At 44.0% G+C, this 19151-nt stretch overlaps 1 protein-coding gene across 4 annotated transcripts; it reads right to left on the bottom strand.

Annotated features, from left to right (window-relative positions):
- Positions 1-193: 193 nt before the first annotated feature.
- KIF2C (kinesin family member 2C) lies at positions 194-19003 on the bottom strand. Of its 4 annotated transcripts, XM_054073576.1 has the most exons (22): positions 18853-19003; positions 18152-18246; positions 15833-15937; positions 15549-15594; positions 13806-13853; positions 12966-13085; positions 12114-12230; positions 11630-11730; positions 11263-11358; positions 10051-10105; positions 9804-9966; positions 9446-9536; positions 7967-8030; positions 6800-6891; positions 6429-6571; positions 4759-4963; positions 4203-4313; positions 3670-3737; positions 2649-2751; positions 2458-2571; positions 1969-2095; positions 194-706 (listed from the first exon to the last, which is right to left on the bottom strand). In XM_054073576.1, the coding sequence occupies exons 1-22, from the start codon at positions 18914-18916 to the stop codon at positions 630-632; spliced, it is 2205 nt and encodes a 734-aa protein (XP_053929551.1). In that variant the 5' UTR covers positions 18917-19003; the 3' UTR covers positions 194-629. The 4 variants fall into 4 exon arrangements, with proteins under 4 accessions (XP_053929551.1, XP_053929555.1, XP_053929554.1 ...); XM_054073580.1 differs by lacking the exons at positions 18152-18246; positions 18853-19003 and adding an exon at positions 16160-16289; XM_054073579.1 differs by lacking the exon at positions 13806-13853 and having other exon boundaries at positions 195-706.
- Between the last annotated feature and the right edge of the window lie 148 nt (positions 19004-19151).

The following is a 19151-nucleotide window of genomic DNA, read 5'->3' as shown; positions in this document are numbered from 1 at the left end:
AGCAAGAGCTCAAAATTGAGAATTTATTTTTAGAAATTTTTATGTAAAAATTACAAGTGTAAAGACCTCAAAAAGAAACCTCATCCAAGACGTCAGCCTCTCTCTACAAGTCCTGCCAGTCATTAGGGGCTGTTAGCCTTTACCAAAAAAAAAAAAAAATCAGCAAAAAATATATTTTATAACATAAAAGATTATTAAATTCAGGAACATTTATTTATCAAACTTCTTAAAATACTCATTTTTACAATTCTATATAGTCCGTTTTCTTTCTAGAAAAGCCAGACTTGCAGCAGTTTTTCAATGCTTCAAGCACATCAGGAAAAGTGATATGTACACTAGAAAACTATACACACACACCTGGTTCTATTTGAGACCACCATTACCAGCAGCCAAGGGCCAGATGCTACACACACCTGGCAGACTCAGCCTCCCCTCCAAGCTTTTCACCAGGTGTTTCTAGCACTGAGTACCCGATACCAGGCAGTGAAAACAGAGGCTGTTGCATTCACTGCCCTCGGGCACACGAGACCCACAGACACTGCCACATTTAAAACAGAAATAACACAAACAATTGACAAACATGCAAGACATAAAGAAGACTGCTTGTGCACCAGGTTTTGCTGTATTTACTAAGGCCTCCTCTGGCTTATCTGCTTGCTGGCTTGCTCTTCCAGCTGTATGGCAACCCCCAGGGCGTCCAAGGTTTCTGTAAAGGAAGACAGGAGTGACAGAAGCTGACCTGGCAGCTGACCCCCTCAGGAGGTCTCTTCAAGAGCCACAGAGTGAGGTGAACTCTGCAAGAACTGCTCAGACAATATCAAATCCTGCCTGGTCCCACAAAGCTCTTCAGCTGTACTTGTTCATTTTTACTTGTTAACAGTTTCAAGCCTGCAGTTTGCAGTTCAAACTAGAAGCCACAAATCTAGCCATCCCAGAAGGATGGATTTCCCTGTTCTAAGGCAGAGAGGGTGGCAGGGCATTTATTCTTGTCACCATCCCTCCGTGGTGAATGGAGGGGTATAGCTCTCAGGCTGCATTTGGGAATGAGAGGACAGTTGAGGTTGTTTAGAAAAATAAGTCATTACTACTTTAGGCTAACAGCTCACTTTGACACCACGATTTTCAACCTCATTTAAAAACCAAAAACCCCATAGCCCTGCTTTTGAGGCAAAGACTACACTAGCTGTAATGGGTGGAGTGATAAATCAAAGCCCAAGTTACTGCAGAGGTGGCAGAAAAGTAACAGTTCCCAGTGTAACTTCCCACACTTGGGCTGCCTGTGTACCTGGCACTGTTATGACATGCCAGCCAAGCTCACAGATCTGCCTTGCTGCCTCTACCACTGCTTCAGCCCAAGCAAAGGCAGTGCTCAACAAACAGGCAGCTGACATCCTCCTGCACCGAGCTGGGAAGTCACCAAATTAGGCCAGAACTAAGCGGTTGGAGGGATTATGTTGCACAATAAATAATGCCTTATGTAAAAGCACGACAAAGGCAGGTGCTGGCAGACCGGGCATCTCAATATGTGCCTGGCAGATGCATGTAGTAGATGGGTATAAGGCCCAATATCCATGAAAACAGGAGTGAGAACTGTGAGCATACCCCATGAATCCCTTAGCGCATAGCACTGGGACCACTCAATGTCTGGTTTTTGGCCAAGGCAGAAGGTAAACTATATAACCAACTAGTAAGACTTCAGGTGACCTGCTCTGGGTGACTGCATTCTGCTTAAGGGAAGGCAGTTTTGTACGGCAGTGCAAAGCAAATGGAATTTAGGAGCCAAAAATTTTGAGAAGTGCAGACAACAAGACATTTTAGATCCGTCTCTCATCACCTAGGAAAGTGATCCAAACTATATATTACACAGAAGGACTGGTTGCTCAAACCCCCACCATTATACTGGCATTACTCTCAGGTCTTCGAAAAAAGATTAGTGATAGTGCTAGTCAGAGACAGGCATTAACGTACCTCCGACACTAAGGAAGTTTCTTGAGCTTGCCTCTATGAAGTGCTTAGCTCTGCTCACAAAGGCCTCGAGATTATAGTCTGGTTGCTCTGCGATTCCCAAGAGGTAGTCAAGTTCAGCTGTCATTCTCTATATTTACAAGGATAACAGTGATGAGAAATTGATTTCCAAAAATTCAATTAGTTTCTTTAAATCTGGCATACCAATCAGAGCTGAGTTTCTGCAAATTAGTACCCATCAGTGCTCATTAGCAACAAGCAGAGGTTGCTCATTTGAGGGGAAGGGAAACCAGCTGGCCACAAGCACTGAAATGCCCCAATTTAACCAGTTGAGTAGGAAACCATTGGAAAAAGTTTGCACTGAGGAAAAAGTAACACCACTTTCCAGCATCTTGCATTACAGCCCACAGCCTACCTGGCAGCACTTGGCTCAGAGAAGGCAAGGTGTTACCAACATGTAGAACGCAGCCTGGGCTTGCCTCTTCCACATACCTGTCTCAGTTCTCTAAGCTGTTCTACAACCTTCTCTTCCTGTTCAGTAATTTGAGTCACAGCCTCAAAGTCTAACACATCCGGAGAGATATCATCGTCCTCATCCTTGGAGAGCTGCAAGAAACAACCCAAGTAAGAACAGCAAGTTGGTCCCAGTTTTGAGATCTGTTCAGCTCGCTGCACGCACATACATCGTGATCTGAGCCTTCCCCACAGGTCTCCGCATCCTCATTGTCAGTCTCCATCTGATTCTGTGTTTCACCGTTTCCATTATGAGGGCTGAGCTCTTTCACCCTGCAACAAGAAGATTTGTCACTCAAACAGTTTTTCCAGCAGTTTTTGAGGTACAGCATCACTAAACTGCCACTGCAATCAATTTGATGCTCAGCAAGAAACATTCAGCTGCACTTAAGTTGCACACCACCGCCAAGCTCACAAGGGCAGAAACCCTGGATGGTTGCAGGAAGGAAAGCTGAGAGATGTTAGCCTTCATGTCCAATCTAGGACCTCTCCTGGAGGGAGATGTCCAAGTACACAAAGCCAGCAACATCTTTCACAGAAGCTGTCTTCCACTTGTTAGCTTGGTCTGTCGTGACCAACCAAGAACTTTGTATTGAAAGAAAAGGATCAAGGGGCTCCAGGTATCAGCAAGGCCTCCAGGGAAACCTGGTGCTTAGTCCCTATCAATCTACCTTGCCCTGCAGGTACCTAAGGGCAACCATGGGGCACTCTAAACACTCCCACCATCTGCTTCAAGGCATTTGAGATCTCCAGGTGCTTCAGATTTTGCCTCCAAGGTGCCATACCCTGTTAGTTAATACCAAAGGCCATCGAGAACACACAACACTGTCAGGGGCACATCCATAGCGCACCACTTACAGATGGGATTCAAAGCACTACAAGTAAAGGGCATGGAGGTAACCACTCAGGACAGGGTAAGTTCCCTACAAAAAAGCAGGTCAGTCTGAAGTCTAGCATGAGAAAACTCCTTTGAGGAAAGCAGATCATTAGTTTAATACAGTTTCAATTACGTGTCACAGAACACTCAGGTTAGTTTCATAAAACAAAGCTCTAACACAATTTGTTCCTGAAAACCAACCTCCAAATTGCCCCTTACAGGCAGTGACAACAGGAGAACTTTTGGTCAGAATAGAAGCAGCCAAAACAGCTTATGCAACAAGAGTAGAATGCTCAGGTCAGAGAGGTCATTACCTGTCAGCGTATCTCAGGGTGTTTAAGGTGTACTCGCAGGAACTCATGCCCGGAGAAATCATTGCTATCTGCAAACAGAACAGAAGACCTCAGCGACTCCCTCATCTGACTTTTGATTGTTAACAGATCTCAACAGACAGCTAGGACATATTAGGGCAAAGTGTCAGAGTTGAGACATTCTGTCAAGTCCATCTTTCTTTAACTTCTGAGACTTGCTGGTGACCCTGTATCCAGCTTTCCACTGGCTTCATGTGCCTCCACTGTCCTCACCCTCAATGGAAAGCAAAACCCTTTGAGAGCACATGAGGCTATAGTGTAAATTCACCATATGAAAGCGACTTCTGCAGTCCTGCTGCTACTGGGGCTGGACAAAACTCAGTTCTTGATCTCAGTATCCACAGGTGAGTTGAGGAGGAAAACTGTGTGATATTTTTGCAGAGAACCAAAGCCTTTGGACTTCCAAATCCCCTCAGTCTAGAAAAGCAGGCAGAATCCCTAAGCAGTGCATATGTTTCTGCCAAGTGCATACTCACCATACAGGTCCTCGAGTTCGCTCCTATGAAAGAGTCTCTCAGGACTTGGGTCAGCTTGCTCTCCCGGAAAGGGGTATGAGATTTGTTCTGCCCTAAAGCTCTGATACATTCCTAAGAAGAAAAAGTCTTGTGAATGCAATATCTGCACCTCTTCTCAAACAGTTCTGCAAGCTGTCAACCACCAATTGCTGTAAACCCAACAGGCTGGAGAACAGTCACCTCTATTGCTCCCTAATTACTTCACAGCCTTTTAAATATACTCCAGGTATTTGACTGTCACAGGACAGCTGGTATATCCATCATATGGAAAAAAAGACACCTTTAACGATGTTTGAAATGGCTGCACATCAGTATCTGATCTGACAAGACTGAACTGCTTTCCTGGAATCATTCTAAAGGGAAGTTGTACACCATTTTCAGGTTATTCATATACTAAACTAGGACCTTTTGGGCCGTTTTGTTCCCTCGCACTGGAGAAAACCAGAACAAATAACCTCAGAGTTGAACAGAATTGATGTGTTGATTAGCACTATTAGTTCCCAGTGCTACATCTCACCTTCAAAGCCAGCAAGCTCTTATTGATTTCTGCACCTTCCATTCGTGTCTGCCGATCAGCAGTACATGTGTCTACACCCCTCTCATTTCCTGCCAGATCCACCAAAGAAAATTTGCCAAGCAGTTTCTGTCTTTGGCGCAGTATGATTTGGAAGCAGGCATGTGATCGGGAAGAGCTAGCATTTGCAAAAGTCTGCCCAGATGTCCTGCAGCAAAGATGCAAACAAGCATTAGAACCGTGTCACAGAAGATGCAACAGATGCTGACAGCATAAGGCAAGACCTGCAACCATTCAATTTAGTTATTTGACCTCTCATTTTATCCTACACACTAATACCTCATGTTTGCATGAATTATGGAATTATCTCTGATAAGAGCACAGGACTGCTCTGAGATACACAAACTTGGATGCCAGTTTTTTTAGATTTAAGGCTATTTAGTCTGCCTGGCTCAACTCAGCCAGCCTACACTGGAATGACTCTCTGGCTGCTGAGGCCTTGTATGCTTTTGGAGCTGGCAGATAGACCTACAGCACTGCATCCCTGCCTCAGAGCAGGTCGCGTGTCATTTTCCCAATGCATCTGCCATTACACAGTAAGCTCAGCCAAGCTTCCACTAAAGAGCATTAGCTGTGCTAACGCATTACAATCATAGTAAATCCCCTTCTCCAGCCAAGCTGTCTTGGCACTGTATCTCTGCTGTGCAACTGCACCTGCCCCATTGCTACAAGGCAGACTGGAGTATTTGGTGTTATCATAAGCGTCCCTGTGACTTTCATTATCATTCTCTGAGAAGACCAGCAGGTTCACTTCCCACCTGCATCCCTGCGGCTGAGGGAAAGGGAGGGAGGCTGTCCAAGCAAGGCAGGAGTCTCAAGTGTTCAACAATTCCTGGCTGAATTGTCAGCCAAAAAAGCATGCACAGCAGAGTGCTGGATATGCATATCTACACATGCAGTGTAACAAAGAAGCCAAGGAGATCCCCTTTGCCTAGTAATGTTTCCACAGCAGCTGCAGCTTAACTGAGACAGATAAGACTTAGTAATACAGATTTTAGCTCCTGATTAAGGATGCCAGTACAATGGTAGAGTTGCCCCAACCACAGGGTTTCTGCCAGGATGATGAGCCAAGCCTACAGCTGTGCCTTGGCACGTGCTCTCAAGAAGTCTTTAGACAAGATCCCTGAATGACACACAGCTTTTTTGTTGCGATTGGAACAGCTCATCTGGCCTGCAGTTAAGCCAAAGCATTTTTGCAACTGTAGGTTGATGCCAGCTGCTCTTCCTTCATCTTACAAGCCCACAGGGAGCTACTTGCACTCCTGTAAACTAGCTGACACTCATAGATGGGAGTTAGACTGCTCAGTTCAGCTGTAGTACCAGGGCAGCCATCTCCTCATGTGAATAGTTTCTCTCTTCTTGAGTTACACAAGGTCACTTGAACCACGACCGCTGACCTTTCCTGTGGAAGACAGGCTAAACCTATCCCTGCTAGCCCTTTATTTATAGCCACCTGCTGGTTTTCAGGCAGAGGCGCTGCTCAGTGCCTGCCTACTACTTGGAATAACAAGCTCATGTTTAAGTCTCAAAGCACAAGCTACGAACATTATATATATTTTGTAGACATGGAGGTAAAACAGGACACAAGTCTTATTGGTTTTAAGGCATCAAACCTGCAGGCACTGCCCATCTCAATCATTCTGATGACATCCTCAGCACAACTGACTTGTCTTTCTTGGAGACCAACAACCTGGACCTGCTGCTTGCCATCCTCCAGCACTCGAAGCTTTGCCTTCTTATTCAAGAGGTCAAACACCTATATTTAGGCAAGAAGATTAAGGCAAATCTGAACAAGGCCTCCTTGTAAGTATTTTGCTCTTGCTTTATAGAAAGCTATATAGAAACAGCTCATTTAACATAGCCTTCCAATTCAATTTCAAATACATCAAGAACAGACTATATAGAACTATAGAAACTAGTAAGCCTCACACAGCTACTTATGAAACATTCAACCAAAGAAGTCAGATCAAGATTTAAATCTTACCTTTCCATTGTATATTTCAAAGAAAGTCACATAAACTTCCAGGTCCCGATTCTTGTACCTGGGCTGGTTTAGAAGGAGGAAGACATCTTGTGCTGGTGAGGAAAGACAGGAGCTTAGTTAACTACTTTAAAACACATTCTAGTTCCACTTGATTGACTTCCAAATGTTGCACAGCCATAAGGCAGGGTCTAACAGCTGAATGACGATCATCCTAACCAAATGCTAGGGGAACAATTAGTGCTGTGCCACCATCTGGAGAACAGTTTCAGCAGCGTTAGCATCCAGGGACTGAAAACAGGGGGATACAGCAGTTTCTACTGCTAATGTCACCTGCAGACAGTAGTTCTTACTGATCTGGGGGAACAATGGGATCTGGTATTGTTTTGGACAGGCCTGAACAGCCTAGAAGGCATGCATCTCTGAGTCCCTGTGTTGCTGCTGTTTGGAGGCAACGCACCAAATTAGCAGACTTTTGTCTGTATTCAGTGCAGCTTCTCACAATTAAGCTTCAGACCCTGAAACTGAGGTGAAAAGCAAAAGCTTTGCTTTAGGACCAGTCATAACTTATTTTCAGAGACTGGCTAACAGTCACCCTGCTACACGGGCCAGTTTTGCAATATGCCCTTCTAAAGGGAAGGTAGAGGAAGTCAGTTCATGGTGTTTTCTAGGCATTAGATCAAGGAGGTGTTTCTAAGCATGTTTGCTGAAATAATTTTGTACATGGCATTTTTTTTTTGCATCTAATGCTCACAAGAAGAAACATAACACATGTCCATGTGCTTTCTGTATAACAAGCTTTGTATCAGGAATAGGTGGGGTTGTGTTGCATTCAAACTGGACATTTCCAAACAGTCCTTAGTGTAAGATAAAAGCAAAAATAGAAGAATCAGAATTAAAGAGTTCAGCTTAACAAATGCCCAACTAGAAAAAGTCATCTCTTTGCCTCAAAACCTACTTCTGGTGAAGTGTGGGTCTAGAAACTTACAGGATGGATGGAAACTAAAAATAAATCATACCTCCTGCAACAAAACACCACTACTTCTTACGTAAAACACAAACACTTTAAAATACTTCCAGTAAAAGATACATAGCCACACAACCCCAGATCTTATCTATTTAAGAAAAAACAAGCACTCCTTTGATTTTTGTATCTAAAAACCAACTTACATGCAAAAGCGTATATGCCCTTTGAGGCATTCTGTGCTCTCCCAGAGAAGTCTCCGCCCATAGTCTAAAGAGAAAAGGCCAGAGGTAAGGTTGTGGTACAAACAAGTCAGGCTCCCCCATTTTAGCTCTGAGAACACAGCAAGAAGTTACCGCATATGCATGCTCTGATGCCAGTGAGATGATTAGAACACTACAATTCAGGATAATATTTAGTTTGCTGATTCCCTATCAGTTCAGAAAGAAGATCTGGGCCATGCAAACCAGCAGCTGAATGCCTGTAAGGTTCTGCAGCACAGAGTCAAAGCAGTTGTGCCTCCAAGGGGAAATGCATGGCCTTGACAGGGCGACAAAACACCTCTGGTCAGAGGAGACAAAGGTTCATTTTTTAGGAGATAGGTCAGTCAAATAACACTTCCACTGCTGCTTGCAAAAGCTCACGCGTGATATTAAATTGCATCAGACTTCCATAGTGGACAATACCTTTAACACTTTTGACCAAAATACCTTTAATCACAACAAAGTTTGCTCTATCCTGATTACTTCTCTACTGCTTTTACATGCAACCGAGTCAATTATTTAAAACACAACTCAATTTTCTGGCCATTCCAGTGCAATGGAGACATCCGATGTCCAAACTTCTGTAAGCTTTCAGTAATCCAGAAGGAAATTTGCAAGAGATCTACAGCTCACTATGTAGCACTAATGATAGGAGATTCTAGCCCAAAACTTGCCTCTGAAACAGGCTAAAACACTGGAATGACAGCAGCTGTCCGATTACTCAGAGTAGCAGGCTAGCCTTGTCCAGTTCAGATCACTGTGGTTTGAGGTAAAGGCCTCATACCAAAGACAGCAGATTTGACTCCACTATCATGCTGTGAGGAAAGTTATTTCCCACTTTCCTTCCCTATAGTTTCAAGAAGGGAGAACACAGCTGTTGAAAATCTAGATCAGATCATCTTTGAGGCAGAACACACAATCTTGGCATCTTTTGAATCTGCAGCTTGACTTGGAGGAGTGGTTAGAAAGCAAATACACAAGTTTGCCCACTTCACAGACAATACCAGATCACTTAAATGTTTGTGCAACAAGAGTCTTATTCTCATATAATTGCTAAAGTCTTTGGAATGCCTCCAAGCTCAAAACACAATACAGACAACAGCCTTTGTCTCAGATATAGGCTAATAGCCCCACAGCAACAGCTGTTTGAGGCAAGGAACAGCCATGACTAACACTAGGACATCTTAAGTCTTACAAAAAAAAAAGCCATGCGGTTATTTTAGTACCATTTTCCTCAGTCTCAAAGGAAACAAGTAAACAAAGCTACAGAAAAAGAGGATTAACAACTGACAAAATACGCACTTTAAGACAATAAAGCCAACATCCAAATTTCTTATACAATCCTACTCACAGTCAACATCAATGAGCTTTAAAATACTTTAGATAAAGCTAGAAAATTTGAGACCTTGGAGAATAACTTACATGTGTCTTGCCACTGCCTGTCTGGCCATATGCAAAACATGTCGCTTTCCCACCCTCAAAGATGGTCTCTACAAGAGGTCTAGCAGTGAACCTAGACATTCAGAAGGCAAAAGACAGTCAAGGCAATGATTTCACACCTTGCTTCACCAGTTTTCCTTAAAGCAGCAAATAAAAGCTAATCCATAGGAAATCAGCAAGGCCATGCCAAAAATAAGCTTTTTACTTCAGTCCTTTGGTTTCATTTAGAAAGGATTTTAACATTTATTTCAGGTAGCAGTTTCTTTAAGCCAGGATGCCATCTAGCCATAGGTCCATGCTTTTACCTTGAAAGTCATTCCCAGTGAGAAGAAAGCATTACCTGTATACCATTTCATTAGAAGAGAATTCATCAAATGAAAAGTCAAATCTAAATGCTTGGGTGTCAAGGTACTTTGTTAGGTCCACTTTTTGCTTTGGCTCGTGCACTAGCAAGACACACTTGCTCGGAACAGTAATCACATCACACTCCTTTCTGAGAAGTTCTGTTAACAAAAAAAGACCCTGAGTTTAACGAGAATAAGCAATGAAACCGCTCTAAGCTACAGCTGCTTTGTCAGTACACTCACCTTGTTTGTTAAGAGGGCGCTTCCGCACACAGACACAAATCCTATGTTCTTCTATCTAAAAGAGGAATAAGAAAGCAATTATTTCCCAATTGCATCCACACCTACTTAGCATTAGAGAGAAAGATCCGATGCTCCTTCTCATCTGCTTTGCTATATGATGATCAGAGTTGCCTCTGCTGCTGACCAGACCCACTCACAGAAGGATGAAAGTCCTAAAGTCCATTCAGTGCAAAAGAAACACTACAAATAATTGACCTTTACATGGCATGGTTTTGCACACCAGGTGGAAACGCTGCCATGCTATAGAAAATGCCCCAAAGCTTCTGTATCAAAATTAGTAGGAAGTTCCGTCCTTGACCACTTTCCAGCAAAATCTGTGATATCAATGCTGCAACTATGGCCAATTTCAGGCAGATTATTATTTTGATTTACCCCAGGGGTATTTTTTAACCTAGCCATCTTTACTGCTGCAGCAAATTTAGCTATTTGTGCAGCACAGCTATGCGTCTGTTGAGTTTGGGAAAGTGCAGATTCCCTTTGGTAAGGCAGAAAGATGACAAGCTCTTCCGTCATACAGTGGTATGTAAACAAACAGCTGGTTCTTACCACCATAGGATGCAGGCAGATAAACCACATTGTGTTCTAACCTAGTTCCTAGTTTGAACTTAAATGCTGTCGCATTTTTCATTGACTATAACAAGGCTTTTGCTAGACAAGGGCCACTTGTTCTCAGATATTAAACAATGCTTTGTCCATAATTACTGGAGATGTCAACTAAGCCCGTTTTTTCTTGTTTGACCTCTACTTCTCTTCCACATTTTGTTTAAAATTACTTTATATCACTTACATATATTTTCTGTTAAAGGGCAAGAGTCTATTTTAACTTACACTTACATCATGCTAAGTTACTGTGTAACAGGCCATTTACAAGCTCTGAAAAAAAGCTGATGTTACCACACAACTCATTGCATGACAATTGTCAAATTGTAAGCTCTTCACTAGTGATTTATGCAGAGTAAATCGAGGCAGCTTTGTCCTAAACAGGGTAGGTAAGTGCCCTTCCATACACCACCAGGTCCCTCAAGACCACAGCATGCTCAGGTCATTTCCAAAGTGCAGCGATGCGCTAAATTGCTCACATGCTAAGATCTTCAGTACAAAATAAAGAAGCCTGTGGGCAGGTTGCAGTCAGGAGCCTCAATATTTACTTACAGGGTCAGTTATAGATATTGGATGACAGTCTAAATTTGCTCTGAATTCCTTGATCATGCGTGCAAACTCCCAGTTTGGGCAGCTGCTGTCAATTTCCTGCATGGAAAATACATGGATGCAAGGGTAATTAATCTGCAAGAGCAAGAGAGCCTCAGAGCATAGTAAAAAAAAAAAAAAAAAAAAAAATCAACTGTATACAATTAAAATATTTCACTTAAAGGCCACATTCAGAACTTCTTGAAACAAGAATCAATCCATCCTTATGTACAGATTTGTAAGGACAAAACCTGTCCAAAATGTTTGTTAGAACTTGTGACACTACTTTTGTGGCTTTCCCCCCACAATGATGTATAATAGAGTACTCCACCTGTGCACGTTTTGTCCTGATTTCACTATTTTGAGCCTTCTTTTCTTCTCTCTTGTTTTTCATTTTCTCCATCTCTTTCACAATGTTACTTTTTCTCCGAACTAGATAAAATACAAACATTTCCTTAGATTTTTATACTGAGTTTTGAGCACAATACAGATATAATAATAATAATAATTTGTATAGGAAGTAACCATTTCAGAAGAACGGTCATTGATTTTTTGCAGCAGTTCCTTCCCAAACCAGGTGTATCTGCTACAGAAACTGCCTAGCAAGCCACACTACCACTCTAAAGTAAAGGCAGCAATTCTGAAGTGATACTGCTAGAACAGAATTACACGTTTGCAATAACAAATACTCAAGATATTCAGTCTTATTGCCAAAATTACCTTTTCAAAGCTTTCATCTCTGAGGATACAGAGCAGCAGTCACATAGTGACACCGCTGACTGGCGAGTCAGTTCTTACCCACTGCTTCCCAGTACCTGGGCTCACTGAAGAGCTCATTGCAGCAGCCAGCAGATGATCCTCTGTATCTCCGTTTACATTTGGCAGCGAGGGTTCTGGAGCATAGCTCAGCCTGCTAGCCCTGGTTCGGCGTGCTGCAGAAAGAAGCCAGATCAAACCAAATAATTAGATCCCCAAAATCAAGAATAATATTGTAACTTGTAAAGCCTCTCAGACGACAAGCATTCCTCAACTCTGATTTGGGATCAGGAGAGAAAACTGCTAAAAGTTGTGGGAAGTGTGCAAATAAGTTTTTAAATCCTTTGATGATGACCAACCTTTACTCAAAGCTACCAATCAAGGCCATACCAACAAGACAATAATTTAGTAACCAGCTTCTTATTTCAGAACTTAATACACAGGGCATGCCCTCAACTATTTGTAGGGCAGGCCTGGCAAAGATAAATGACTACCATTTCATAATACAAGTAGGCTCAAGTTCTTGCTTTACTCAATCACTATCGTTAAAACTATCACCAGGACAGTTACAGACAGTGTTGTCAGCAGGATTAAGTCAATTCTGTTCCTACTTCAGTCCCGTGAATACTTCTGTGCCATTAAACAGATACCACATCCACCCACATGCACAACAGTAGCTCTCTGGCTGATAGAGCACATCATTAGACAACATTGCTTCCCAAGACAGTTGAAAACCCCTTCAGGTTGAAGCCCTGCGTATTTACGTAGTGGCAGACCTCCAAGTCCCCATTGTTTTATATAGGGAGGGTTAGAGGCTGCTCCTCCTCATGGGATTTGAAGTTTACCTAATTAAGTGCATACAAAGCATGTTGCTTTATAGTAATAATTCACTAGGTTCTTTCTCCACTCACCAGGAATCAATGAATTGGTTTTGGTTTGTGTAGAAGCACAGGGGTCTACCATCATCTCATTTTGCTGGATGCTGCACTGAGTTTCTGTGATAGCGGACAATCGGTAACGGCTACGGACAGCTTTGGAAACAAATTCAAGGTCAGCATCATGCCTCGGACACTCAGACATTTGCAAATACTCAAGTGCTCACAAAGTGCAAAACAGTGGGGAAAAAAATGTGTTTACAAGGATTATTTCTAGACCTCTGATCCATTAGCCAAGTGCAGGACAAGGCAATGGAGGTGGGTGAAAAGCAGTTGTGAAATATCCCACTACAGAAAAGCAAACAGTTCATTCTAGGTGTGCAGTTCCAGTGAATCCCTTTCAAACATCTCTAAGGATGCAACAATATGGCAGTTTCAGAACTTCAATACCAAAGAAGGAGCATGGTGCACAGTGGAGTGGGAGCCCGATAGCACTAAATTTGGCTAAAAGACTCTACCCAGTCACTACTGTAAATCTTTGGAAAGGGTCATTTTGTAGGCACTCTCCATTGTCATGTGCCAAGGTATTTGTTCCACTAAGACCAAGTCCATTGCAAAGCTTCCTAGGGAAGGGATTGCAAGATATACTCAAAAGATTTGTAAAGAAAGCAAGTCTGAGATGAAAAAAAAATAGAAGTGTGATACAAAAGCTAGAATTGTTTTTACCTCTAGCAACCACAAGAATTTATCCAGAATTAATCACCGCTTGCTAAGGGCACCGGATCAGTTTCAGACCAAAGATGAATTTCGATTCCAGATCAAATTCTTTTAAACCATACCCATGAAATTCAGTGCTTCTATCTGTTAACTCTTTACCTGGAGTCTTCTGCCCAGGTGCAGAGACATTAGGCGTTGCTGCTGCAGCTTTAGGAACAAAAAGCAGTTTCATTATACTTAGAGATAGCACTTTATTCCATTTGCTCTTGTCACATGCCCAGACCTGATCTCGCCACAAAAACTTGGCAGCACTTTTTGGTTGAGTGCTCAGGTGGACAGGCATAACAGCTGGAGGATTTGCTGCATCTAAATGAGTTTGATTCAAGCAATTCTTGTACATGAGGGTATTTACCCCCCTCCAAAACTGTTATTCATTCAGAGGACTGAGGCAACATCTGTTTCTTGATTCATCCTGAAAGCACTGTTTCTGCTTCTCCCACTTCCCTGAATGAGATGGAGACAGACACCTCCTGATCTTTTGTTTAGTCTAAGAACCAAAACTTGAAGCCAATGTTTGCACTGCACCAATTAAAGAGCTGAGTTCGCATCAGTCATGGGGTCTAGCAAGCTAGAAAATTATCATATCTGATGAATACTGAAAACACTGCTTCACTCTTGACTCTGAGCAGGTCTTCAGTAGCAGTAGGAAAGGCAATAGATATTTCAGATTCGCAACTAGATTCTGTACTTCAGGAAAACTGTACCTTCTATAAGGACCTTCTATAAGTACCTTCTATAAGGACCTAATTCCATCAATCTGAATGATAGAAAATTAATTAAATCCCTTTATTTTTTCAGCTAGCTGTCCAGCTCCATAAACTGACCTATGTAATAACAGTTCCGACTTTACCACATCATTTCGTTGTCAGTTCACAAAACTTATAGAGTTCTCTGGATTTGAAGATGATCAAGATACTCGAGTATGGAACAATTGTTGACACATTAAACATTTTGGTCTACACCTGCCTCTCCAATGCGAGGGGATTTGTGCTGTTATCTTCTGGTACCAGCTTCCTGGTCTTTCATCACATACAAAAGAAGAAGCCAGACAAGCTCAGCTGTTCTGTTTACAGACCAATTGCTTGGAAAAGCACAAATTCTGACTAACTAAGCACTTTAAGGAATCGTTAAATTAGCAACCATTCAACTTCAGCATCAGGCAAGTGTATTACAAATAGATCTGTAATGCTGCCACTTGCATTTCAAAAAGCTGAGTCAACTAAAACTGAAAATACGAGTTTTCTAACTCCTGCTATCTCAAGAAAAACAATTCCTTAGCAATCCCACACTGACATCTCCATCTTCTCTTCTAACTTTGCTCAAAACGCCATCCTGACACATAATCACTGAGCTACAGCACTGCGGCTGCCTGGTCTGAAATGTCTCCGAGGATAAAGCTCTCCTTATTGTCTAGGGAGACTATTTGAAGAAGAGCCATCCATTTGTCACCGCTACTTCTTTCTTGCCCTTTCCACTCTCATTTTGACACTTTTAATCTCCGTAACTGCCACTTACCCTTTGTTGTTTGTGGCATTTGCAAAACTCTGTAGGAAACTTTAAAACTCACTGCAACAGTAACTGCCTGGTGACATTTAAAGCAGTGTCAAGGAACAACTACAGCAATGCTGCAGAAAAGGGCAACATGTCAACAAACCCCAGCTCACAGGCACAAGACAGCAATCTGTTCACAAAGTTCCTGCACTCAGGAGTCTAAAATGTTGGTAAGAAATAGTATTTTTACTAGCATTGCTTAAATAAGCAGCTTTATAATGCAACAAAGTAGATTATGAAGGCCCAATGCTATTTCACAGGGATATAGCGGAGAAAAGAACATTTTCTTACCTTCTCGTGGAGCAGGAATTTTTGAAAGAGTTGTTCTACGCTTTTGCTGCTCAAAAAAAAACCAAAACAATGAACGCTCTAAGTAATCAGAGTAAACTGCAAACACCAAGCATAGAACGTCAAGACAATATTAACACAAGAATTTGACCAAAGTTAACTATAACACAGAAAAGACAAGTTAGAGAGATATCAAATGTTAAGACTAACTATATCATTTTTAACAAGACCTACCCTGTTGACATTGTAGTACCTTAAGGGAGACAAAATCACTTTAAAACACTTACCTGTACAGTTATGTTTTCTCGCAAAGGACAGTTCTCTTTCACATCTGCAGCAGGTGGTTCGTCTGATAACTCGGGATTTATTTTTATCAAATCATCGATCTCAATCTACGAGAGCAAAAGTAGGATTATACAGAGTGGAAAGTTGCTGCTACCATTTAATGACTTTTTCTAACCTTGACTTTCAGCACAGGCAAACAAACCTGACCCACTGCCTGCCAAATATTGAGTTAAAATTGCCTGGAAGCGCAAGACAGTAGTTCGTATTCCATTTGAGCAGTCTCATATGTCCAAGTATGCTAGAAGAAATGTGCTAGTTAAGCCATTTACCCTCATCTGCCGAACATCACACAGCTCTGCAGGTGCCACAGAGCACTTATGAAGAGACAGGCAAAGCACATTTGGCATCAGCTGCTTTAATCTCTGACTGCTAATCTTAGTAAATCTCAGCTGCTCTGTGACTTCAGTGCTAGGAGAGCATTATGCATTTACTGCGTGACTGCACTTACTGAAATAAATTTCGAAGAGCTACTTAGACTTTGGGAAATGAAGGATTCAGCATTTAATCCACAAGTCAATTCACCTGCGTTTTCACTTCCTATTGCAAGCAACCTAGGGCAAGCTACCACCTCCTGCCCAACCTTCAGAGGAGTCACAATTCTGCCTTCAGCTGGTTCAGCAGCACCCTGGCACAGGGCAGGGGAGCGATGGGGGGCAGGCAGCCAGGGGCAGGGTCAAGTGCAAAAGACAGCAGCTCTCTCAGTTCACATTTTCCTGCAGAAGGGTTTGAAAGCACGCATACACAAAAACTCTGGTGTCACAGCGGCTTGCACTGGAATTCACTGAAGTCACACAAGAGCCACTTCAGGAAGTTGTTGAGTTCTCAATCAACTTTTACGTTGCTTAAATAAAATGAGAGTCCATAAAAAGAGCAAAAACAAGTGAGTGAGCCCCTGTCAAACACTGAGATGCCACATTCTAACACGAGAAGTATATTTAAATAATCAGAAACGTGTATGTGTGGACAATATAATACGTAAGTATGTATACAAGCATATAGGACAATTTGGTGGTTTTTTTCACTATCTTAATAGAGTTTTAGTATCATAAGACACACAGTTCAGCAAATAATTAAACCCAAATCTGCAAATTCTGCATATTTGAATGCAGCACGCACACAAACCTCATAAAACTCCATTTGGAAGAACCCACCCAAATCAACTTTTTAAGATTTCAACTGAATCCTAGAGTACTGATCTCCAGAAAAAACAGACAGGACAAGCACATTTGCTCAGGTACCACAGATTTTGATCAGTGGCAGGATTTCAGCTGTATCAACACCAAGTGCCCCAGGCTCCCTTTCCTCCCTACACCCCATACTCACACAGTGTTTGTTTTACAACAATGCAGAGGATCTGGAAGCCAAACTAGGTCTTCTGAAGACGGCACCTGACCAGTAGCACAGGGAACTTTAAGGAAAGGCTGAAAGCCATTGTTAAAGAGGTTCCACTCTCGTGAGACCCCACCTGGAGTCCTGTGTCCAGTTCTGGAATCCCCAATGTAAGAAGGATATGGAACGAGTCCAGAAGAGGCTATAAAGATGATCAGAGAGCTGGAGCAACTCTACTAGGAGGACAGGCTGAGAGAGTTGGGGGTGTTCAGCCTGGAGAAGGATCCAAGAACTTAGAGCAGCCTTCCAGTACCTGAAGAAGCTACAGGAAAGCTGGAGAGGGACTTTTTAGAGGGCATGCAGAGAGGGCATGCATGGCTTTAAATTGGATGGGGGGAAGATTTAGAGTAGGCATTAGGAGGAAATTCTTCACGATGAGGGTGGTGAGGCACTGGCACAGGTTGCCCAGAGAAGTTGTGGTTGCCCTATCCCTGGAGGTGTTCAAGGCCAGGTTGGATGACATTTTGAAAAACCTGATCCAGTGGGAGGTGTCCCTGCCCATGGCTAGGGTGTGTGTGTGTTGGAACAGGAAGAGTTTTAAGGTCCCTTCTAACCTGAGCCATTCTATGATGCTATGACTCATTTGGTTAGAACCAACCACTGAGATCATCAAGTCTAACTGTACCTGTCCACTGCTAAACCAACAGGCAAGTCCTCAGAGCTGGGGACGCTGGGATTGGGGGTGATCAGAGCCAGTAGCCACCGGTGGAACGAGGACCCCCACCCCGCCCTTGCTGGCTCTGTAGGTTTGATCCCCGCTGGGTCCTGCCCCGCTGTACGCTCACCCAGCATGCCCAAACACAGCACTGAAATTCACTTCCTAGGGGCAGAGGAGAGCCCAGTGGGCACAGCAGGGCAGGACCCTCACTCACCTCCTTGCCCTTGATGGTGCCACCCTCGTTCCACTCCACGGACACAATAGACCGCTCCACGTTCACCGTCTTCACCGTCGCCTTGTGGACCACACCTGGAAGAGTCTGGTGTTCAGCCCGCAGCTGGGTGCTGTCCCATGAGGCCGGGAATCCGACCTCACCAGGACCCCCCCTTCCCGCAGGGCTGGGACCCCTCAACCTCGCTGGGACACCCTCCTCACCCCTCACTGGGACGCCGTCCCCTCTCATCGCGATTCACACCCTCCACCTCACCGCGACCCCCACCCCACTGGGGTACACACACACACCCTTCACCAGGACCCCCTACACACACACCTCATCACGATTCACATCACCAGGGCACCTCTCTCCTCTGACCAGAGCCCCCACCACAACGGGATTCACACCCCCTCACCTCACCGGACCCTGCTCCCCACTGGGCCACCGATATTCACCCCCTAAGCCTCACCGGGAAGCCCACTTCACCAAGACACCTTCCCCACCCCGAGGCTTACACCTCACTCCCCCCCCCGGAATTCACACCTCCCGCCTCAACGGGACCTCCCGCACACGCCTCACCGGGATTTACACCCCTCACCTCACTGGGAGCCCCACTTCACCGGGACACCCCCTCCAACCCCCGTAATCCCCCCATCGGGATTCACACCCCCCACCTCACCGGGACACCTCCTCCCCCTCACCGTTGCTCCGCTGGATGTTGATGACACGGCCAGGGCAGATGAGGCGGTAGACGCGCGAGTCCATGGCGCGGGCCCGAGACTCCCCGCTGACACCAGATCGCAGCCTGCGCCAACCGCCTCCGATTTGAACCCCGCGCGCCGCCTGCCGCGGGGGTTACCGGGAAGCACAGGCGAGTGGACTACAACTCCCGTCGTGCCCTACGCGCGGCCGCTAACAGTTCACGGCTTGCCGCGGGAGCCATTGGGACTTTCGCGGGGTGGACTACGATTCCCAGCGCACCCTGCGCGTGGCCGCAGAC

This window comes from Cuculus canorus, chromosome 8 (assembly GCF_017976375.1).
Source record: "Cuculus canorus isolate bCucCan1 chromosome 8, bCucCan1.pri, whole genome shotgun sequence".
Taxonomy (NCBI): domain Eukaryota; kingdom Metazoa; phylum Chordata; class Aves; order Cuculiformes; family Cuculidae; genus Cuculus; species Cuculus canorus.
This window is presented reverse-complemented; position numbering and strand designations above follow the sequence as displayed.

Excerpts from the sequence above, each read along its gene's own strand:
- KIF2C (XM_054073576.1), bottom strand. The coding sequence starts at position 18,916 with ATGGACTCGCGCGTCTACCGCCTCATCTGCCCTGGCCGTGTCATCAAC. Across the intron at positions 8,031-9,445 it reads CAGGCAGTGGCAAGACACAT|ACTATGGGCGGAGACTTCTC; the intron begins GTAAGTTATTCT and ends TTTTCTCTTTAG. Across the intron at positions 3,738-4,202 it reads CGAACTCGAGGACCTGTATG|ATAGCAATGATTTCTCCGGG; the intron begins GTGAGTATGCAC and ends TTCTGTTTGCAG.